The sequence below is a fragment of the Ambystoma mexicanum genome, chromosome 4p (assembly GCF_040938575.1).
Source record: "Ambystoma mexicanum isolate Mex_15411 chromosome 4p, UKY_AmexF1_1, whole genome shotgun sequence".
Taxonomy (NCBI): Eukaryota; Metazoa; Chordata; class Amphibia; order Caudata; family Ambystomatidae; genus Ambystoma; species Ambystoma mexicanum.
Genome location: NC_090927.1, coordinates 1,261,900,464 through 1,261,924,793, shown reverse-complemented (window position 1 = coordinate 1,261,924,793; position 24,330 = coordinate 1,261,900,464). Strand labels below are relative to the sequence as shown.

The window sequence follows — 24,330 nt, the reverse complement described above, 5'->3', positions numbered from 1 at the left end:
CAGCCACACACCCTTGGACGTTTGTTCATTGTTTCTGTCATTAGTCCATGCTTTGATTTCACAATCTGTTGCTTCTTCTTGAATGTCTTTCACTACTTCTTCAATGTCTCTTCTTACTCTAACCTCCCCTTTTCCTTGCACATCCCTCTGTATCATGTTACATTCTGGAAGGGCAATTTACAATGTTACGTGGCATATTTAGCCCCCTGGTCTGCCAAATCATTCCCTTGCCCCCACAAAGTCTACTATCTTTTTGTGGGCTGAGCATTTCACTATAGCCACCTGAGCGGGTTCAGCCAATGCTGCTAGTAACTTGCTTATTAAGTCACCATGCTTTATCTTGGTACCATGCGAGGTAAGAAATGCTCTTTCTTTCCGTAGTAGGTCGAAATTAAAGGCCACACCACATAGGCTGAATCCCTATAGATGGTTACAGCTAAGTCTTTGGTTTATTCTAGAGCTTGTGTTAATGCCCTCAATTCTGCAGCTTTTGCTGATAATTCAGGTATGCGCTCCATATGGACAATATCATTTTCAGTCGTTATCGCATACCCGGCCACTGTTTCCCCGCTTTCCAATTTGTAACATGATCCATCACAAAATAGAATCCCATCACCCCCTTCCAAGGGAAGGTCACTCAGGTCGACCCTACCTCGGGTCTGTTAATCAGTACATGTCAAGCAATCATGTATATGTTGCTCTCCCTCTTCACTTGGTAAGGGCAAAAGGGATGCCGAATTCAAAGTATTACGTCTTGCAATAGTCACATTTGGTGCAATGTCAATTCATACTGCTTTAAACGGGCTGCTGTCAAATGCTGAGTCTGCGTCCTGTTGAGCAACACATCCACTGCATGGGGTACCCTTACAGTAATTGCAGTCCCTAAAACCAAGCCAGCACTCTAAGTGCTACTGCAGCAACTGATCTCATAAATGGGGGCAGCGCGGCCGCTACATTATCCAGGGTTCCAGAAAAATAGACACAAGGCCTCTGCCTTCCATTTTGTTGAATTAATACTGATGAGGCACATCCTTCTTGTTCATGTATAAAAAGGGTAAATGGCTTGCCGTAATTGTGTGTCCCGAGTCCCGGAGCACTACACAAAGTACTTTTCAAAGCATTACAGGCCTCTCATTTCCTGCGTGCAAATAAAGGGGATCTTATCCTTCTCTGTTTTTAGACCCTGTAATGGGGGCTTAGCCAGCAGCGAGAACTCGTGGACCCAATGACAGCAATATGAAGTAATACCTAACAGGCGTCTCAATTCTCTAACGGTACCAGGATAGGCCATTTCTTGGATTACTCCTATTCTTTCAGGAGACCGTGATCGGCCATCTGCATTGAGAACATATCCCAAATATTCAACTTTCAGCTGTACATATTGCATTTTCTTAAGCAACACTTTGTGGCCATGGTGTGCCAGATGCTGGAATACAATCAATGTCCCTTCTTTGCAACTCAATTCGGTATTGCCACAAAATCAAAATATCATCCACGTACTGTATCAGCATTAGACCTGGGGGCAACAGAATCTCATCCAATTGTTGTTTTAATGCTTGACTAAAAATAGCCGGACTCTGTATATCCTTAAGGTGCTTAGCAAAACCTATATTGCTGTTGTGCTAAAACAGAAGAGGAAACCAAGGAGAAAAAAGGTCTATAGATTCTTCAGCTATGGGTATGGAGAAGAATGCATTTTTCAAATCGACCACACTGAAATAAGTTGCTGTGGGAGGGACCATCGTGAGAATACTGGTCACACTGGGGACAACTGGGATACCTTGGATCCACAACTTTGTTGATCTGCCTTGGGTCAATTATAAACCTGTAAGGGGTGATTTCATCGCTTTTTTTATGGACAGCTAACACATGAGAATTACATTGACTGTCATCACACTCTTTTCGACAACTCCTAGGTGTAACAAATCTTGTACAATTCTGACCAATGCTGCTTCCCCTTCTGGCGATATTCGATATTGCGGAGTCCTTGGCAGAGGGACCCCAGATTTTACCTTTATCACCACAGGGGGAATATTCAAAACCCCTTCATCATTACTGTCAGCAGCCCAAAGCTCTGCGGGCAGTGCCTGCAATTCGGGTGGCAGTGGTCCAGCCAGATAACAACCACTTTGGACGGACATATAGTCATGCGAACACCTGCCGGGGAACAATAAATTGTTGCATTTAATGTTTTTAAAAGATCCAATCCAAGGAGATTTTCAGGACACCTGTTGGTTAATAACCATTTGCTTGCCAATTTTACTCCACAGATGGAAGTCTCTATTTTCTGGGACACAGGAGTACATATGGGTTCCCCACCAAACCCTGCAGATACTTTACTTTCACCCGATAGTGGAACTGAGGGGGCGGTCTTGATGTCAACCGAGCTACTTCCCGCTCCAGTGTCAACCAAGCATTTAACGGCGGGGTGCTGTCCTATTTGCAACTTAACATGAGGTCCCTTGTGATCGATAGGTACAGACACCACCTCGTCAGGTTCACTAGGGGGGTTTCAACTCATTGTTGCTGTATTATCAAAGAACATCATTCCACTCAATTCATCCTGATCAAATCCATCACCATTTACCCGAACCATCTGTTGCTGCGTGGCGCCCGCTGAAAACACATTACTCTCTGGGTTTACAAATCTTCCCGTCCTTGGGGTGGTCCCTTAGAGGGACCACCCCGGGCAATTAATGTGGGACAGTTGTTTTTCCAATGTCCTGTCTGCCTACAGAATGGACACTGATCTATTCTTGGGGGCGTCCATTGCGGGATGCCACCTGCGGGGTTTCTTACCTGGGGTCCCTGGTCCTTGGGTTTATTATATGGTGTCTGTATTAATTGTCGCATCAATACTGTTTTTAAAGTTTCTATCCGCCTGCTTTTTACCTTCCATTTCCTCCTCCTCTTGCTGATCGTATTATTTGGCCATTTGTAGGATCTGAGACGGGGTGCTAGCCTGCCAAGTGCTTTCGCCTAATTTGAGTGGCTTTTTGATCCTTTACGTAATCCCTTCACGAAGCCCATGGCGAAATATCTTTGGTCCGTAGGTTCGCTAATTGTCTGGCCACTATGAGCCTTAAAGGCCCCTTCACCACTTAAAGTATTCACCCACTGTCTCGGTTGGTCCCTGTACAACAGCATACATTTTCTCTACATTTACATCTACTTCGGGTATCTTTTCATTCAGGGCCTTCAATACCCCGATTCCTAGTGTTTTTATTTCATCAGGCAATGATTTGGTTGCCTTTCGGTTTCTACTAGCGTTTTCCAATTTATCCCAATAAAGACCATGTGTTGTCCTCCTTCCTAAATGGTTCCCAGATTTCAGAGGGCGTGAACATGGTCATGATCGTATCAATATCCTCAAACGTCAGTGTTCCTGTTTTAAATAAGGCTCTCAATTCTTTATAATGCCCTGCTGCATTTGTCCTAGGGTCGGGTGTAATGCCCTGCTGCATTTGTCCTAGGGTCGGGTGTACCTTTTACTATACCATGAAACTCTGCCCATGTCAGGGGCACGTACACAAAGGTCTTAGTAAATTAAATTCCGGGCCCTTGTCTGGCCCTTGAGTGATTACAGGGGCACATTTTCTCAAAGGTCATTGGGCTGGGGCTTTAGGGAGTATTTCAAAAATAAATTTCTTAAACAATGTCCGGGTCATTGGTGCTTCTTTCTCCCAATTCTTAACATATTTGGCTAGCTTCTCCTGTACATTCTCTGGCCTTTCTGCAACCATACTCATCCCATCCTTTCTGTTCACATTCCGTACCCACCAGCTGAATCAACTGCTGTAACCATACCAATTGCACTGTTTCATCATGACTTTTAAATGTGTCATACCAGTGATCCGCCATTCCTTCTCATTTTTCTAGCACTAATTCCTGTGCCATTTATTTCCCCTTCCTTTGGGCCTTTAATTGAGCTCCCAATATTTCCTGTTCATACCTCTTTATATTTGACGTGACTGCAAGAATAATACGATCGTACAAATTTCATCATTTTTCTTGACTACTTTCAGTGGTTAATTCAGCATACATTGCATTTAAACAGTTTGGCCAGTTCTTATTTTCTCCTGTTATTCGTCTACTTTTATACCATGTCTTTCCATAATTTTCTTAAATTCTTGTTTTGTACATTGGTTTAGTCGAAAGAGAACCGCTGGTTCTTTCCCGAAATTGTTAAAAAATGTATGCGCCAGGTCCTGCATTTCGCCTTCCTGCTCTAGGGAGAGGGTATCCTTTCTGAGTTGCCTACCCTCCTCCCCTTCTGCTCCATTTCTATCCATTATGCCCAGGAGGGCAGGGGGATGGTAAGGAGGGGGGTGGGCAGTTGGAATAACCTGTATTATTGGCGCATCTAATCGTAACAACCTTTCAGTAGTTGTCATGATCTCTGCTTCCAAAAGGTCAGGGTTTTCCCAACTCCCTTGGAAGCAGATCCATAACCCAGGTTCCGAGTGCCAACCAGTCCCAATTGGGACCTTTTGGACCCAGTCCTGGCGCCAGTGGCACCAGGCTCATAAATATGCCCAGTCCCAGCGCTGGAAGCGCCGGGCTCATAATGCTTGGGTGGACTTACCTTCAGCAGACCATGCTGCTTACTTGCCTGCCAGTTGAGCCTCTGATCCTCTTCTGTTTGGAACTACTTTTCCTGTTGGGTGGGGCAGGAGCCACTCCCTAGATTCAGAACACTGGAACTCTTCTGGAAGGCAGGAACTCTTTTCTTACCAGGAACTCTTTTCTTACTTAGGCGTGGCTGTGGAAGGAGACACCTAAGCACTACAGGAGGCTATTTAAACCACACCCGGTGGATGAATCTTGCTTTGCGTTATTCTGCAACCTCTGCAGCAGAACGCTCATCGTGTCTTCTGCATCCGGTCCTGGGCCTAAGGAAAAAGGCTTACCATCCTGAATCCAGTCTTCAGCAACACCTATAAAGACAAGAAAGAACAGGTTAGCATTCCGGCATCTGAAAGGCAAAGGCTTACCATCCTGAATCCAGTCTTCAGCAACACCTATAAAGACAAGAAAGAACAGGTTAGCATTCCGGCATCTGAAAGGCAAAGGCTTACCTACTCTTCGTGCGCTCCGGAGGTCTTCACACTGCATTCCGGCATCTGAAAGACAAAAGTTTACCAACTCTTCGCACGCTCCGGAGGCCTTCGGCGCTGCATCCCGCATCTGAAAGACAAAACAAGGTGTGTTTAAAGACATTGGGGAACTTTAATACTCACGTGCCATTACTCCTTTCCACATCTAATCCAGTGGGTATTCCGGCACCCTGCAGCCGCTCCGAACTCGTACCTGCAAAATAAAAAGACAGAGCGCATAGTGAAGCAGGCAACAAGCGCTTACTTACGTGCTTCCAGGCGCTTCTATTCATCACACGGGCTCCATCTTCAACTCACTTCAGCCCGTCATCCGCCATCGCCGGAACCCTGCAAAACAAGAGACATCATTACTAAAGACTTTAAAGACATTTGAATGACTCGAAACTTACCGTTCGTGCAGTAAACGACGGACAGCAGTCCTCTGAAGTCAAGAGGCCTGCGCTACCTATCCAGTGAAGAAACTGGTTGCAGCACCCTGCCCTGAGGCAGATGGAGAGCTCGGCATTCACTTACCTAAGGTGAGAGCGTTAACCTTTGGGGGTCTACAGGAGAGGAGAAGAGGAAAGAGATAGGGACACCCCAATAACCCCAGTTCATTAACCCCATATTTTCTATCTGCAGACATCTTACTCTACACGTCAGGCATACAGTGCTCAGAGGTCCAGCCCAAAGAGCCAACCGGGTGCTACACATCACCTTTGAAGATACAGTAGTCGCCCAGTCAAGACCGGCGCCTCTGCGAGAATCAGGTGAGCGTTACAGTAGTCTTGATTGATTCTAGACCATCATCCCTTTCTGGGTTTGAATTATCCCTTTTATCCAGTGTCTTTTTGTCCAGGACTGGGTACATGCCCTTATGGTATTTTATCAAGGCCACCCTGTCCTCTACGTCTAATTGATGTTCGAATTCTTTGTCGAATTCACAAGCTTTTTATTGCCTTTTTGCTGCCTTTTCCTCTTTCTTTTCCAATGTCATCTTGGTTTTGATTCCCTCAATCCTCCACTAGCGAATAGCATTGTGTTGGGCTGGTCTAACCTTTTTCTGTAGCAACACCAACTCTAAATGCTCAATGGTTTTTAGATCAAAGGTCCCTGCCCATGGCCATTGATATTGTATTGACCTTTTCTTATATTCTTCCAAATTTTTACAAAATTGTTTTGCGCCTATCCCATAATTAGTCAACATCTGATAACACGGGGTGCCCTCAGTGGGCACATGCGTAGGTTTCTCATTACTATTTCTATCACATAAATTACCTATTTTCAATATTTTATCTTTATCAAGATCAAAATAATACGTACCATAAAACTGATTCCAATGTGGCTTACCATCCACCAATACAATATCTGCAGATACAATCAACTCACCACACCAATGGAGACCTCCTTCCTCTGTCAGGTTCATCTGTTCTCTGGCAGGTCAGCCTCCTATCCCTCGTCCTGAGCCAGTCTATCAACGAGGACAGCGCTATTTGTGCATCAAAGGTGCGATAGATGTGGGGGCCCCAGTGTCGGCATCGTAAGACAGGGTTCAGTGGGAGGGCACGCTTTAAAGCGATGGGCTACCACTGCGGAGCCCACCCAGGGGCGCCATTTTGTTAATGCTAAAATCGCAATGGAAGAGGTCTCCTTCAATTAAACACACTAGTAAGTGAGTTCACAATCATTTATTAGTCAAGACAAGAACTTTCGGGAAAGGGCTGACTCCAAACACACCACCAGAAGAGCAGTGTCCGAGTGAGCTAGCAATGTTACAAACTCAGCCTTTTATAGGAAAAACTAACATGGGGTCCTATGGCTGGCAAAAACAGGATACATATACATAATTGCAATTTCCTGCCAGAAATACTTTTGACTGTTTTCCCAGCAAAAATACAAAGGCCGGATAAAGCCGGCTTTACATTATTTCCAGGAAGGCGCACGGATGTCGAACAAAGACAGTTTAAATATACATTGCAGAAGGGTGCGCGGACGCCGGATGACTGCTGTTTTCCCATGCATTACAGGAAGGAGTGCAAAGGTTGGACATTCTTGGATCTATGGCTCATGTTTGTGTAAGCTGAGTTCAGGTTGCAGCTGCAGAGCGGATGCAGGAACAAAAACTGGCTGTCTCATCAGTTTTCAGAGTAAAATGGAGATGTACCATGAACAGCGTTTTAGTCTTGCGGAGGCAAACTAAAATGGCTATCACATAAAAATGAATTTTATATTAACGCCTAGATGTAGACATGGCAAAACATCTGCTCATACACTCGTAATCTCACCCGCAACTCGTATATGCTTAACGCACTATAAATATGTACAGACTACTTCACACCAATCTGACTGTTGCCCTAAACCTAGTTTTCTCACATGTGGCTTGGCTATGTATCTCAATAGTGAGATCCTGTGCGGATTGTAGTAATCGATTTAAATCACATGGTTGACTGGAAAATCTCTTGGACCATTGTGGACTGTTTGCCAAGTCATTTCATCAACAAGGACCTGAACACGAAGTTCATTATATTAGAGCTCCTGGTGAATAGGAGACAAGGTTACTCAATTCTGAATGAAGCGGTCCACCCCTTCATTGAAGGGATGGATTGCAAATAGGAGGATAAAGTAATCCGAGCTGGATTAACATTGCAGACTTCCAGGCTGAGGAAAACATGGCCATGCTTTTAGTTGCATGGGATTTTTTCAAATTTGCAAGGCTTGCAATGCTAGGTCAGATGATGATGTCTGTGTACAAGAGGATATAAACTGCAATTTTGCACAGAAGATAAATGGGAATTGAAAAGGGGTTTTATCCCATGACGACGATGTGAGGATTTGAAAATCACACACACACAGTGAACACTCCTGGTGCTCAAAGGAATTTACCTTGAGATAACAATATCACAGACTTTATGGGGTGTCATTCAGGAGGAACGCGGGGTTGGGGAGAGGTGCGAAGGATTTGTTGCTTGTTGATGAACTGGTTATGAAGTTTGGATATTTGGCAGACGGCAGAATTAGAGACCATATCGTAAAACTTTCTTTTTTTCTTCCTTGAAGTTCATTTACCGAGTACCACACCACTTTTCCTAAAAGTAATTGAATCGAAAAACCTGTAATAAAAGCAGACCGTGAATTTGCAGTATTTTACTGCTTTTGAAGCATTAGCACTGAGGGACCCATAAGCTAAATGTAGCCATTCTGATGAGTCGGTAGGGGATTGGATATTCTGATCAACTAGTTTCAATTAGCAACAGGCCATTCAAGCAATTTTGACCATTGGTACAAGCAGTACACCATCAGACAAAGATAAATCAGGGCAGGATTACCAACATTTAAAAAATTGTGCGTGAGACAGCCATGGTATCAAGAGAGATGACACAGACAACACCAGTATATTTAAACAGAGCTTTATTAATGTTCAGGATGGTGTAACTAACCCTATGCTATGGCAGAATATCCCTGCCTAAAGGAATCTAATGAAAGTCCATGTTGTATAAATCCAAAACAATAATCTGTCAGTGTCAAAACGTATGCTGACCTCACAACTACAACAAAACTAGTGGGAAAAATGTTAGAACAAGGTTATATTGTAACCATATTGAACTCTAATCAGTCTTCTCTAGATTCATCAATATCAAGTTTCCATTATTTGTTGGTCTCAGGGTTCCCTGCCCCAAGTTCCAAAGGGTAAAACAGTACACAAACATGTAGTCTTGAGATTCTCTTCCCCAAGACAAAGACAATAATATTCATACAACACTTTAGTCTTGGAGTTCCCTTCCCCGAGATCAACTCTGTTATTGACTTCTGCTTCCCAAAAGAATATTCGGTCCACTTGACCTTTTCTTCTGTTATCTTCCCCAGCGATTCACTCCTCTTTGTTGCTTTCCAATTGTTTGTGGCTTTTGTTCTAGGCACAGTTATCAGACCACACGGTACACCCATCACAGGTCACACAACCAGTAAGCACATGTCGTCTTTGTACTTTCAGTTTGGATGTTGAAAATACTTGCACTAGGAAATTTCCAGGTCTAGGTGCAGTTGACGGACCACATGGTCCACCCATTACAGGTCATGCAACCATAAGTTTCCCCAATGCCACTGTTCGGTAGTTTGATTCAACACTCTATATACAAGCTTGGTGTGAGCTGAGTTAACTTGGTACAGGCTCAACAGCCCCTTTCACAAAACTTGTTATTCAAAATGATATGGGCTCACTTGCCCCTTTCACAGAGTTCGGTATTCAATAATGGTAGCTTTCAATATATATATTTTTAACAACACATTTTTTTCCAAATACGAATAATAGTCCACCATATAGACCACCACAACAGAACTTTTCTCAATGCAATTCCCCCACACCCTACCTCCATGCCCCCTGACATTCCCTCCCCCTAGCACCCATACCACCGTACCGGGTTCCCCCCACCCCCGACTCCTACCCATTTCTGGTCTCCAGAGCACCCCGGGAACAAAAAGTAGTTGGCCTCCAACCATTTTGGCCAAACGTTCACATTTTTGTGAGCATCCTGTCTCTATACACCTATCTCTACATTTCTGCCATGCTCGTTTATATCAAACTTTTCTTTGCCAGTGAATCCCGTATTCCCCCACACACGTTCAAGTGCATTACTTTAGGGTATACTGGAACTGGTTCACTAACCACTCTGATAGTTGGTCCCTTATCCGCCCCAAATGACTTGCACCCCCATAGCATAGCCAATAGGGAGCCCACTCTGCACATTGGGGATCCAATGCCCTGCCCGTACGGTGGAGGAGGACCCTGCAGTAGTGCACCATATGCAGAACTTTGTACTTTATTAAACGCAGCTGCATAGTTATACTTGCTTCTCTGGCCAGTCCTCCTCCATGGCCCCCAGACCCTCCTCCCACCTTTCCCTTAACTTCACCAGGGGTTTGGATGTATGGGCATTGATCATCTGTATATAATTGTGTTATCGCCATCCTCATAATCTCTTCTTCCAGCAGGTTAGCTTCCATCAAGGATCTCTCTGGGACATCCCACGCCTTCCGCCTCTCCTGTGACATAGCATGCTGCAGCCTGGCATAGGTGTATCTATCCCAGTCTTGTAGGGCGAACGCTGCTCACAACCTTGGAAATGATGCAAGTCTATCCTGCGCTAGGATATCCCCTGTCTTCTTTATTCCTGCCATCTCTTTTGCGCCCCCCAGTTTGTGCACCTCTGGCAGGGCTAAATTCCCTCAAATGGGAGCCTCCTTGGTCACTAAACCCACCCCCAAATTCCATAGCTCGAAGGGCTACCGTGGGCAATGATGTACAAACCCCTGGTTGTGTGCAGCCCCCCTGTATAGCAGCTGCAGTGGAGGTCGAGACCCCATCCTTCTCAATTCCTGTTCTACACAAGGCCTTTCCTCCCCCCAACATCCACTAATTTATTGACATAATCCGGGAGGCACAGTAATGCTGTATGTTTGGGATCCCCAGGCCCCACCCCAGGTCGACCTACATAATGTTTTTAATGCTATTGGCAGGGTTTTTATTTCCCTAGATGATCTTTCTCTGCAATGACTATTGTCCTCAGTCGCGCCCGTTCACCCTAACCCGAGCCACCAGGTTGGTGTACAGCAGCTTTACCCAGCCGACAAATCTAGGTCTGAAACAATCCGGGTCACAGTGCATTCAGGCCATTCTCTTCCATCCAGACACCCATAACGAGGAATGTGGATTGGGGCAAGCACCCAGCCTTTCAGCACACCACACTGCATTCATGTCAATTTCGGGCAGGGCTGTCTCATTCTTTGTGTCACACACACAGATACCAGATACCCTTAACATGAAGTTCATATTGGTCACACACACTCCATTCACCCAGGTCCCACCCCAAAGGTGTACCCATAACATGCAGTCACTGGTAAGGCTCCAGCCAGTCTGGACTTCCCCCATAATACCATATATGGTTCTTCCACGGAACAGCCAGTCAGGGGAATGGAGAGTCAGGGCTTCCCAGGACTTTGGGAAAACAAGGTAATGGGTAGTAGAAACCAAGAGGCCACAGGGGCCATCTTGTCTCCTATCAGGAATCCACTGATTCCTATGGCAGGGCCTGGATATCCCAAAACGGAGGCTAATCGGTGCACCTGTCAAATTCGGCATAGAGCTGCCACCAGCCCAGCCCATACCCTGCTCTGCGGGCCACACACAGGTGCCAAAAACATACACTAGGGGTACAGGGTTGTACCCCCACCCATAGGTGCCATAAGGGTATCCCAAGGGTCTCTGTTCACCACAACCAAAAAGAGGAAGAGCTGCACTTCCAGGAGTCCCACATCGATGCCTATGCAGAAAACGACACAGAAAACACATAAGGGAGTACAAGACAAGGACATGGAGGCCCTGTCCCTCCAATGCATTGCCAGCATTATGAGGGCATAATGCGAATGTTGGGTCGAAACGGGCTTTTTATGGTCTAGTTAACAGATTAGATTTCAATGTCTACCTTTGGGGGTATTGCTACCTCTTATATTATGGGCCACAAGCTGGCCGTTACCTACTTATTATTGTCTTTTCCCATGTACTGCACTGTCACTTCCCCCTCCCTCGCACTTGCGCGATCCAAATAACACCTGGCCTAGTAGGATCGTTGTCTGTCCTCCCTTTGTTTCCCTCCCTGGCTGCGTCGCGCCTTGAAACACTTATTTATAGGCGTGTTATAAATGCCATATCATATCCTGGTTGCTTCAAAGGCGCTTGAAAATTAGACATTTAAAGGAAAACATTATACGGAAACCCACAATATAATGGAACATGACCTAAGCAGCTAACGTTAGATTCTCCCCTCGCCTCCCGAGAAAGGAGTACATACAGTAGCACTATGGTAGATTCTAGTTAACATGCATTTAGCTTTGGGGGTAAGGGGGTCGGGGGGACCCATTCATCACCGTAGAGCAAGACCTTACCAAAATGTTTCTACAGCTTAAAACAGGACATGGCGCAGCATAAGTAACCCAGTGAAGCATTCCAAACTAACAGGGCAGGGCATAGATAATCTATTTTAGTACAGGCATCCTCCGCTCCAGACTCCTTCTACTGCTCTTGGGTTGACTGATGAAATGGCTGCGCTTTTGTAGGGACCAGGCCAAGTCCCTGGGTCTTCAAAGACTAGGGGCTCCACCCCTTGCACCCTTACTTTCCTCTGCCCTTGAGCAAATTGCTGTTTCCTTTCATTAAGACGTGCCATTTCTCCTTTGGTTAAGAAGGGTTATTTCTCTCTTGGCCATTTGTTTTACTTGACTAGGAAAATCCTAGGCTTGTGCTTCTGAGCAGAGTGCTTAAGGACCCAAATCATGTCATTGGCTCTGCGTTGGTCAGATATTTACAGTGTGCTGGTGAGCCTGAGCATGTTGAAGACCTACCAAAAAAAGCATAGATGACAAAGCCCTTATGCTTACTTCCCTAGGGACATTCATTGCTGTTACATCCATGTGACTGTGTCCAATATGATAATGTCCAGTTATACTCGCCTTGTGTATAGTTGTCCATCATGCCTTAATTGGTAAGCAATTACACGTGTAAATCTATAGCACACATTTTTGTAATATAATCTACAATATTGTTCAAAATAGAACGTGTTGTTCTCATAATAAGATTGGTGAAGTGCCTTTTCCGTTGTGGTTCTGTTGTGATTCGGACTAAGCTCCTTGCTCCTTTTTGCACTGAGCTTCAACTTCATAGGGCGCTCCTTGTCTCTTCCATTTGGTAACCTGGCCCTTTTTATTTAAACCACACTTACTGGCAAGACTGGAGAGATGTGGGTAAACTGAAAGCTTTGCAAGCAGAAGATCTGGATTCTAATTCCAGCTCTGAAAGTTGTGAGGAAATAATATGGGAAGCTGAAGGGCCCACAATTGCACAAAGGTTTTCTTCTTTTCTAATGATAGGAGTGGTTACAGATCAATTGAACGCCAGTATAATGTGGTATATTAAGTCAGAGATCTGAATGGAAATGAGCAGATACAGTCTAGCAGCGAAGTTGCTGATTTTGGAACAAAATGGTTTGATCCTGGGCAGTACACTTTATCCCCCAAGTATGTCAGTGCTTAGAAACCAAGTAAAATCGGTCTACAGCATACTAGTTCTACAACAAAGCTGGTTGTGAAAGGGCTCGTCTATGGTACATTAAAGTCTTTGGAGCCAGAAGTTCTCATTTGCAATCATTGGCATTATTTTGGTGGATCCGTTGCTAAACCTGTGTTGCTTCTGCTTGCAACAACTGCAGCCTTACTAATATGTACTGTTGACATGCTTTTGTTCTCTGACAGGTTGCTGCATCTTGAACTTTATTATAAAGTAGTAACTAACTGTACCTGCATTGAGCCTAGTCTTTCGGGGGTTGGACAACATATTTTCGATTTGCACTTTCCTGCACTTATTGTTGGACTTGTGTCGTTATTGTACAGGTGTTTGTTTTAATACTGCATTTTTTTAAATTCTACATGTATGCACTTATTGGTGTGGGATCATGAAAGCTAATGATAAAAAAATTGTATTTAATTGAACCGAGGACCTTGCACAGTAATTGGGCGTAAGAAGCCAATGTGTCCTTTTGCACTTATTACATCTGCTGCACTCTGCCTTTGAAGGTGTGTTTATAACTCAAGAAAAAACAGCTCATTCAGACTGTACTAACGTGTGCGTTTGTAATTTTTTTTTTCCTCAGGTTAAACATCGATAATCTTGTACGGGAAAGATACAATTTTGGCAAATGTCACTTTATGAGCGATGAATGTACTTTGGAGAAATGCCTTGTTACTCTATGCAACATCTCATGTTCTTTTTATGGCCCATTGCTTTGAGGAGGATGGGGTGCCAGAGGAATGGATGCTATTGCACGTTGTTGAAGGCCAGATTGGTGCTGGAAACTACAGCTACCTGAGACTAAATCATGAAGGCAAGATAATCCTTGAAATGGAGAGCCCAAAGGGAGATGCAGATTTGTATGTTTCAGCTGTGACCCTGCACCCCAGCTTCGACGAATATGAATTACAATCTACGACATGCGGTCAGGATATCATTGTGGTGCCATCTTATTTTCAGCGTCCAGTTGGTATAGGTATATATGGTCATCCCTCTCACATGGAGAGTGAGTTTGAAATAAAAGTGTACCATGATCGGACAGTTCAGACAAATCCCTTTTCGGAAGCCTCATATGACTCGGAAGAGAGGGAAGCAAACCAAAGGAAACAGAATAAACCGCAGGATGCACCTCCAGAGGAAGAGTCTATACTGTGGACCATATTGATGATGATTCTGAAAGTAGTACTTGAAAGTCTTTTTTAGGTAACCCTTTTTAGACATGCGCTGGAATACAGAACACACAAATCCAATGAAACAGTGAACATTAATGGTTTGCGGTGAAAATGGGTACTTAATTTTTAATGGAGTTTGTAGCACCTTTTTTCTAATTTGGGGGGTGGAGATATAAATGGGGAGAGACTAGCCATATTTAGTTTTTTATGATAATGGCAAACGCACTGTATTTAATGGCGAGCACAAAACTTTCCCAGATCCAAGCTCTTTCAAAATGAAGGTGATGGTGTGCAAATCAAATCCACATCTTAAATGGAGTCTTGGATAACCTTTTCGAATTGATTAGCTGATCAGTCTACTTTGATATATAAAAATATATATTTTGTGAATGAAAACATATCCAAATCTAATACAGACTGGATCTGTAGAATATGAAGCAGTATTTTTTTTACAGCAAAATATATTAAAGTGTAGATCCACATTTAAACGTTTGGTGTGAACATGCCACTGAATTGCTGCGGTTTCCATGACAAGGTATGGTATGTTAAAATATGTTTTATATTGTGCCCATCACCACTAGTTATTTTACGGCACCTTGCATCAGTAGTGGGGTATTGACTGCCCACCCAAGGTGTATCCAGACCATAGTCTGTTGGTAGTAAGGAATAGAGAGGGAGAGAAGGATCGAAAGAAGTAAAGATAGAAACCGAGTTAACACAGAGAAGGGCTAGTTATTGCACACAAGTAGTTTAATGGGGGAGGTGGATAAAGGGTATGTTTGTGCTAGTGTGTTTATTTAACCCCTTACTGTTTTGGATTGTAGATGCACGGATTCCCCGATTTTTGAATTACTGCCGACTACATGGTTGATTTTTCTTGCTCAATACACTTCCAAACCATGTTCGTGTGCTTAATTATCTAGGCCTTCACGTGCTCAGGAAGGGCATGCTAAATGATATTAGTATAACGCCACATGCAGCACAAACACTTTGTACTTAATGCAAATAGAAGTGGCACCCTGGATGCTTTCCTCTAAACCAACTGTGTCCTTAATTCTCCACTTTCCATTTTGCATTCATGCGTTATTTAGGAAGACTGGGCACCGGGCTGTGCTTCTTCCTGTGACTTATTACATGCATGCTATTAACAGTAGGGAAACCTGACTGTCCCGTTTTTTCTCCACCATTATTTTTAAAGATTTCTGTTTTTCGTGTTTATTTCACCACTGAAAGAAACATTAACAGCAACACTTGTTGCCCAGTATGCTTAACTTTCTTTCCAATTAATCATATCCTTGGAAACGTTCATGCTGTCTGGAGATCGGCAAACGCACATATATATATATATATATTTTTTTTTTTTTTGCTCAGTGTTGAGGGGGTGATAGCATTAAGTAAGAACTAGTGTTACAAGGAAATCCTTTTTGTCCTGGGATGTTTATTATTCATATTCTTTGAAAAGGATTTCAAAACATTACAAACCAAAATGTCCGAGGGCTTTTGAGGGGCAACTAGCAGCTTTTTAAAAACATTTTTTAAAATCTAATTATTACAACCGTCATGTAGGTCGAGGACCTAGTTTGTCATATTATGTAAGTAGGTACTAAAAGCAATCAAATGTTATGAATATGTTAATGATCTAGAGTGTGCTAAATCAGCACTGTTGTGGTAGAATATCATCTCACTTGTCTGGAAATTGGTGCATTGTGTCCTCTCCCAGGGTATCCAGACAGTGTCTGTGGGGGAGAAGGTACAAGGAGGTTTAAGGATGTGAAAGAGGGTGCAAATGCCACTGATTTATGGAGGGGTGATTTAGAAGGGCAGAAAGGTGTTTTGTGTAGCTTGGGTGCGTGTGTATCTGAGATTGAGAAAGAAATGCTTATTCTGATGTGAGGAATAAAGATTATCTAGGTGATGCAGTTTTAAAGAGCATTCGGTTGCTAGTAACAAGTTAGTGTTGGGTGCGTCATGGGCTAGAGATGTACTTCAGACACCTGGTCCAAAATGGTGGTGTCTTGACATGGGATTGCCTTTGGGAACAGTGTACACTTGGAATAGTAATTCTGCAACTGCCAAGCCTAGGGACCAAATGCATACGAAAACAAAACGGCTTTGTCATCACAGCCATGTGACTGGCGTATATAAATTACAACCATACACGTTACGCCCTATTTTATCTTGTAATGGGGGACACAAACCTCAAACATCTGAACTCGTGTTTAACCTTCCTTATTATTTTTTTATTATGAAGCGCAACACGCCCATAGGCCTCAGTGCGTTAAACATAACCAGATGGAACAAAGGCACAAAAAAGTCTGTACTGCAGCATCCTAGCCAACAAGTTAAGTATCGACTCGTTTTTACAGCAGCCTTTAACTTGACAAAATCAGTAATATATATTTCTGATGTTTGTTAATCTGCTTAGATTCACATGCTGTGCATAGGTCTGACATCCAGTGGTCACTGCGGAGTATTGCATTTTGTTTTTCGTAGTCGAAAAGGGGACGTCGACAAGGCGTGTCTGTACACTATCCCTATAGTGACGTGCGTTGTACCCACAATCCCTCACGCGTCGAGGTCCCTCAGATTGTTTTTTTCCGCCCAGTTTCTGGTCGCCTTTCGCGGAGCTCCTAGAGAGACATTGCTATACTTACCACGGACCTCGGTCCTTTTGTCATAACTTAATATACTGATAACGATCCCTCCCCCTCGACGTTAGCTGTGAAGCTGTTTCTCCGCCGAACTGATTTTCGACGGAGAGGAAGCGCGGAGGAGATCCTTCGGCGCTGCCGAACACGTGGCCTGGCCTCGACGGCCAACTTACAGTAGGGAGAGTGGGGGTTAGAACTTTGTCTCTTCTCTTTGAGAATGTCTTTCTTTCTCCCTTTTCTTTCCCTTGGGGTTGTTATCGCCGGCTATTATTGCCTCAGCTATGGAGAGGACACCATTTAAGTTTTGCCCACGCTGCAGGGGCAAATATACTTGGAAAGATAAGCACAAGCTCTGTAATCGTTGCTTACCCCTCGATCACATAGAGAACAGCTGCGCAGCCTGCAAGCTCTTAAAACCCAGGACTCTTAAAGAACGTAGGGTTAAGAGGTGGGCGGACTACGCGATGTCGAAGTCAGTTTCCTCACCCGCTGCCGCTGTTACTGAAAGTGACGAGGAGTGCGATAACTCGACGTCCGTTACGGAAGTCATGAACCCCCAGAAGGAGCGCTCCCGCTCCTCGTCGTCCGTCCCCGGCCCCGACGGGCTCGGCTCACGCCCTGCTTATGGGGATGAACACCCCGGCGACAAGGACGCACACAAACCCCATAAGGCTAAACACACTACCCACGGCTCTTCTTCGTCGAGAACGAAGGATCCATCAGCGCCGAAGGGGACGCAGGGCACTCCGGCGTCTACCGCAGACCGTAAAGGTCACAAGCCCCACCCGCAAACGCAGCCGCGACCAGCGATTGGGCTTCCATCTAACACGGGCGCTACCCCAAAAACATCCGACGCAACGCTCCATAGAGCGACCGTCGAGGTACAACGCGCAACGCACACAACGTCGACACCAGAGCCCTCGACGGACAAAATCGTGGCCGAGAGCCTAGCGAGAATTGTCGCCGAAGACAAACGTACGCGGACGATGAAACAAACGTCGAATACCGCGTCGAAAAAACACAAAAGTAGCCAGGAACTGCCCCTTTCTCCAAAGGACGCTTCCGAACTACTTGAAGGCTTTTCAGAAGGAGACGGGAACCTCTCGTCGACGTTGTGGGAGCGTTCGAAACGATTCGAAGGCGAAAACACTAATTTCCCCCTTCTAGACTATTCAGGGGTACCCCATGAGACCCTTGAGACTCCATTCTTGCATGGAGAAAATGGAAAGGTTTCTAGGAAACCAAGACCCACCCACTCACAAAAGACAAAGAGAATGGCCACAGGATGACCCTAGAGTCAAGATTCCTAGGCTGGTTGACCTCACTGAGGAGGAGCAATACCTCCAAGAAGATGAGGAGTGTTTGGGTGGAGAAGAAGAGGTAGAACTTGAGGAAGAGGGGTTCGAAGAAGATCCTTACACCACTGCTACAGGGTTTGAAGAGGATACAGCTACCTCGCAGCCCTGGCATTCACCGTCAGTGCAGCCTTGGCAATCCCCATCAGTACATTCAGACCCTGATGCCTTTCTCCCTTCTCCTCTCAAGGATTCACATGGGAACTCCTCTCCCATAGATGACCAACCTTCCCTCAATGCACTATTGCGCAAGGCAGCAGCGCATTTTGAGATTGATACAGGGGAAACTCTTCCAGACATTGACTTTGTAGAAAAAGTCATCAAAGAAAAAGCCCCTGTTAGCCAATTTATTCCACTCCTGGCTTCTATTAAAAGAAGAGTTTCTCCTTCCCTTACTAACCCAGCTTTAGTAAGAGGGGTCAACCCTAGAATAGAAAAGCTCTTCAGCCCTTCATCCTCTGACCCTTTATACATCAGAGGACACTCTATTCCGGACTCCCTTGTGGTTACCAACACAAGAAAAAGAGCAGGGGTGCCACTATCCACTAGTGAAGCACCTCCAGACAAAGAAGGCAAAAAACTCTACGCACTGGGGAAGAGAATCACGACCTCCGCCGCCTTCTCTACTAGAATTGCTAATAACAACTCACTTTTAGCTAGCTACGCAGATGCACAGTGGAACAAGCTGCGCAGCGAAGCAGAGGAAGCACCTGAACCTCTGCGTTCTCGCCTGCTAGCTATAATATCAGAGGGCACACTGGTAAACCAGGGCATCGTTAAGAACTCCCTAGATGCCGCTGAGACGGCTGGCCGCTCCCTAGTGCAGGGAATACTTCTCAAGCGCCACGTTTGGCTACGCAATTCAGGTTTTAAGCCCGAAACCCAAGCCTCCCTCATAAATAAACCCATTGAACAGACGCATCTGTTTGGGAAAGCAGTAGATGAGGCCCTAGAACATGCTAAAAAAGAGTTTGACACCATCAAGACTCTTGATCAAATTTCTAGGCCCCCTAACAGGCGAGGCTATGGTAATAAACGCTCCTTTCGTGGCCAAAGACAGCAGCAGAATCAACAACAACAATATTACTCTGGCTCCAACTGGCCCACCAACCAGGGTAACACCCAGTTCAGTCAAAGAGGCCAACGCCGTGGCAAAGGAAGAGGTCGTGGCTCCAGCCCCAGAGGTTCCACGCCCAATACCAGCAAATGACCCGAAAATTCGGGTCCCCTCCCATGCATCACCGGTCGGGGGCCGGCTAACATCGTTCCTTTCAGCATGGGAGGGAATCACGTCAGACCGTTGGGTATTATCCACCATAGCCCACGGATACTGCATCGAGTTCAACGGTTCCCCGAAGTACAAACCCCCACGGAACCGGCGCATGACACCGCAACACCTCTCCATTCTTCTTCAAGAGGTGGAAGAACTACTGAAGAAAGAAGCTATAGAGCCTGTCCCCCTATCACAGGTAACAGAAGGTATTTATTCAGTGTACTTCCTTGTACCCAAAAAGGACTTAACCATGCGCCCTGTATTAGATCTGCGCCCAGCGAACATATTTGTCAAACCCCAAAAGTTTCGTATGGTGACCTTACAGGAGGTAATCCCACTGTTATCACAAGGGGATTACATGACAACACTGGACATGAAAGATGCATACTTTCATATTTTAATGTTGACATCGCACAGAAAATACCTCAGGTTCAAAATAGAGGACAAACACTACCAGTTCAGAGTACTACCCTTCGGGATAGCATCTGCACCAAGGGTATTCACGAAAGTACTGGCAGTGGCAGCGGCCCATCTGCGCAGATTATCCATCCCGGTATACCCTTACCTCGACGACTGGCTCATAACAGGGGATTCTTACGAAACATGCTTCTCCAATACCCAAAAGACCGTAGACCTTTTGTCCCAACTGGGCTTCTCCATCAACGAAAAGAAGTCCAGCTTAGACCCCAGCCAAACCAAACAATTCCTAGGGGCTCTAATTCGAACAAAGGACGGCCTCGTATTCCCCTCCAACGAGAGGGTCCAAAACATGCTGTTTCAAATTCCCCATTATGTAGCAGGCCGAGAGGTGACGGTACGCAAAGCAATGCGCTTGCTAGGGATGATGGCGTCATGTATTTATTTGGTACCTCACGCGCGCCTGCGCATGCGCCCAATGCAAGAGTGGCTCTACACCCAGTGGTGTCAGGCCAGCGGACAATGGGACGATCTAGTGGTGGTGTCGCAGGCCTTGGTTCTCTCGCTACGGTGGTGGACAAAAGAAAACCTGTTATTAGGGAAAACTTTTGCCACACCCGCAGTGGAAGCCACTCTAACCACAGACGCATCCCTTACAGGATGGGGGGGCTCACCTATCCCATCAGACAGCACACGGAGTGTGGACTCCGAGTTTAGCATCCAAGCATATAAACCTGCTGGAACTACTAGCGGTGTTGAAAGCACTAAAGCCTTTCAAGAACACTTACAAGGAAAGACAGTGATGGTCCTCACAGACAGCACCACAGCCATGTACTACCTCAACAAGCAAGGGGGCACTCACTCTCCAGGACTGTCCAAGCTGTCCCAGAATATATGGAAGTGGGCTCTCAAACACAACATGTTCCTACTATCACAACATGTACCAGGGGAACTCAATCTGCTAGCAGACAAACTCAGCAGAGACTTCCCCCTGCCCGAAGAGTACGAATGGCAATTGCATGAAGACATCGTCTTAGACATCTTCACGCAATGGGGATTCCCGGAAATAGACCTGTTCGCAACCCTGGAGAACTCACAATGCCAAAGTTACGCCTCCAGGTACCCCCAGAACCAGTCCAAGGGGAACGGTCTGTCGATTCAGGAAATTTGTTTACGCCTTTCCCCCGACTCCCCTTCTCAACAAAGTGGTGCACAAGATGCACCAGGAGCAGGTTACCATGATACTAGTGGCCCCAATGTGGGCACGGCAACCTTGGTTCGCTCACTTGATGGAGATGTCCCTATCTCCCCCAGTGAAACTTCCCTGCCCGTACAACATGCTGTCACAAGACAAGGGCAGGACACTGCATCCATGCCCTCAGACCATGAACTTAGCAGCCTGGCTCCTGAGATCATAGAATTTGGACATTTACAACTCCCACAGAGATGTATGGACATCCTCAGGGAAGCCAGAAAACCTAATACTCGACACTGCTATTCTAGCAAATGGAAAAGATTTGTTATCTGGTGTAGAGGTACTAGCATCAACCCAGTTGACTGCTCTCCTACTGACATTATTCTATACTTGACCCATTTACTGGATTCAGGTTTAGTGTTCAATTCCATTAAAGTCCACCTAGCGGCACTCTCTGCATACACCACTTCCCAACTTAAAGTGTCGTGGTGGAAGATACCAGTTATCAAAGCCTTCATGGAGGGGGTAAAGAGGATACACCCTCCGATAGCTAACCCAGCTCCCGGATGGGACTTAAATGTGGTACTTTCCAGACTCATGGGCCCTCCCTTCGAATCCATGCACAAGGCAATTCTTAAAGATATCACCCTTAAGACTGCTTTCCTAATAGCTATCACCTCCATTAGGAGAGTAAGTGAACTACAGGCTCTTTCTGTACTAGACCCCTTCGTAACAGTTCACAAAGATAAAGTGGTTCTACGCACACACCCAAGGTTTGCACCTAAATTCATCTCGAAATTTCATGTAAACCAAACTATAGAACTACCAACGTTCTTTCAAAACCCTTCCAGCTCGGGAGAAAAAAGTCTGCATACACTAGATGTACGCAGAGCTGTCATGTTCTACATGGAAAGAACCAGACCACTGAGAAAAACTAATCAGTTCTTTGTCTCGGTGGCAGCAGGAAGAGGAGGAGATGCGGTCTCAAAATCCACTATATCTAGATGGATTGTTCAATGCATCACTCTCTGTTACACTCTTGCTAAGAGAGAACTACCCTTCAAGCCAAGAGCACATTCCACTCGAGGCATTGGGGCTTCCATAGCATTCATTGCAAATGTTCCCCTTGAGTCCATCTGCAAAGCGGCTACCTGGAGTTCTGTGCACACCTTTACAAAACACTACTGTCTAGATGCACACTCTAGATCTGACTCCCAGGTGGGACAGGCAGTATTAAGACATCTTTTCTCTACTGTTCCTTCTCATAACCCACCGCCAACTCCGGGTACTGCTCGCTAGTCTATGCACAGCATGTGATTCTAAGCAGATTAACAAACATCAGAAGACAATGCATTACTTACCGTAAAAGCATTTCTGATGGTTGTATCTGCTTAGATTCACATGCGCCCACCCTTCCTCCCCGCTCGGATGGAAGGAACATAGACTTCCTTTATATCTCTCTTTTCTGTACTCACTCACGTCTATAAGGCTCCCTCAGGGCAGAAAAATACAAACAGAGGGACCTCGACGCGTGAGGGATTGTGGGTACAACGCACGTCACTATAGGGATAGTGTACAGACACGCCTTGTCGACGTCCCCTTTTCGACTACGAAAAACAAAATGCAATACTCCGCAGTGACCACTGGATGTCGGACCTATGCACAGCATGTGAATCTAAGCAGATACAACCATCAGAAATGCTTTTACGGTAAGTAATGCATTGTCATATATATATATATATATTTCTGAGGCTTGTGGAATCTGCTTAGATCACATGCTGTGCATAGGCCGACATCTAGTGGAAGCTGCGGAGTATTACAGTTTGTTTTTCGAAACTCGAAAATGGGTGTCGACACAGGGCGTGCCAGTAATACTATCCCTAGTGTGATGTCCACTGTACCCAAGATCCCTCACGCGTCTAGGATCCTCAGATTGTTTTTTTCCGCCATACTGGTCGGAAGCATCTTGCAGAGTCCCCTGGCCTTAGCCATACTTTTGCTAAAATTGTAAAATAATAATCTATTGACCTCCTTCCCCACCCCAAGGTCGAACTTCGACACTCGCCGCCGGCTGGAGAAGAAATCGACCGTCGACTGCTGCAGGACGGATTTGGGCCTCGGAAGGCCGCTGGCCTCGGCTCTGCAAGTAGGGAGAGTGGGGGGTGGTACATACTCTACACTCTTGGTATATAGGTTCACCTTATACATTTCCTACACTTAACAGCCCGCTGCCTCAAGGTGCGTATGGAGGGTACTCCTTTTCAATTCTGCCCCAAGTGCAACCGCAAATACCCTTGGGTCGACAGGCATGCCACGTGCAATCTCTGCTTGCCGAGGGACCACCCCGAAGCGAACTGCAGAGCATGTAGTAGGTTTAAACCTAAGACACTTAAGCACCGTTCAACGAAGCGTTGGGCCCACCACGCCAGGCAGGCGGCCATGGCAGCAGAGGGCGCCTACAGCGATGGCAGCGACGCCGTGCTTTCGGACGGCGAGGGCATTAAGGCATCGAAAGACAGCCGAGCGCAGGTCCCCGACCTCGGAAGGTCGTCCGGCAGGGCGGCTATGGGGAAGACCCCCGGCGACGCAAGCGCTTCACATACTACACACACTAAACATACTAAGTCCAACCGAGACTCGACGACGTCGAGTTCTCGGAAAGAGGCACAGACAGAACGGTCCGATTCGTTGTCCTCTGGGCGCTCTCGATCAAGATCGCCGCATGACTCCAGGCAATCATCCACTCTTGCCAAGAGTGCCTCACTCCCTAGGCTAACAGAAGTTTGATCGTCGGAAGACGAAGACGACTTCCACCCCCAGGCTGCGCTCCAGGAGGTGGAGCCCGCAATTAAAGCCAGCGAGGTCCCACGCTCGAAGGACAGGGACACCTCTCCCGATCCTCGACGTCAGGCGTCGAAAAACTCCGGAGCCACTAAGGGACAGGGAAAACATTTTTCTATGCATGGGGAGGGGGGAAAACAGCAGAAGAAACTACCTGTACATTCTTCCACACCTGTGAAACACTCCACCCCCCCTAAACAGACAGACAGACAAG

General features: G+C 45.8%; 1 protein-coding gene across 1 annotated transcript in view; it reads left to right on the top strand.

The window, feature by feature from the left end:
• C4PH6orf120 (chromosome 4p C6orf120 homolog) overlaps positions 1–14,564 on the top strand; it is a 111,318-nt gene extending 96,754 nt beyond the window's left edge. The window contains exon 2 of the mRNA XM_069606953.1: positions 13,796–14,564. Within this exon, the coding sequence (XP_069463054.1) occupies positions 13,858–14,415 (558 nt within the window). The 5' untranslated portion in view covers positions 13,796–13,857 and the 3' untranslated portion in view covers positions 14,416–14,564. The remainder of the gene's footprint in view (positions 1–13,795) is intronic.
• The last annotated feature ends 9,766 nt before the right edge of the window (positions 14,565–24,330 follow it).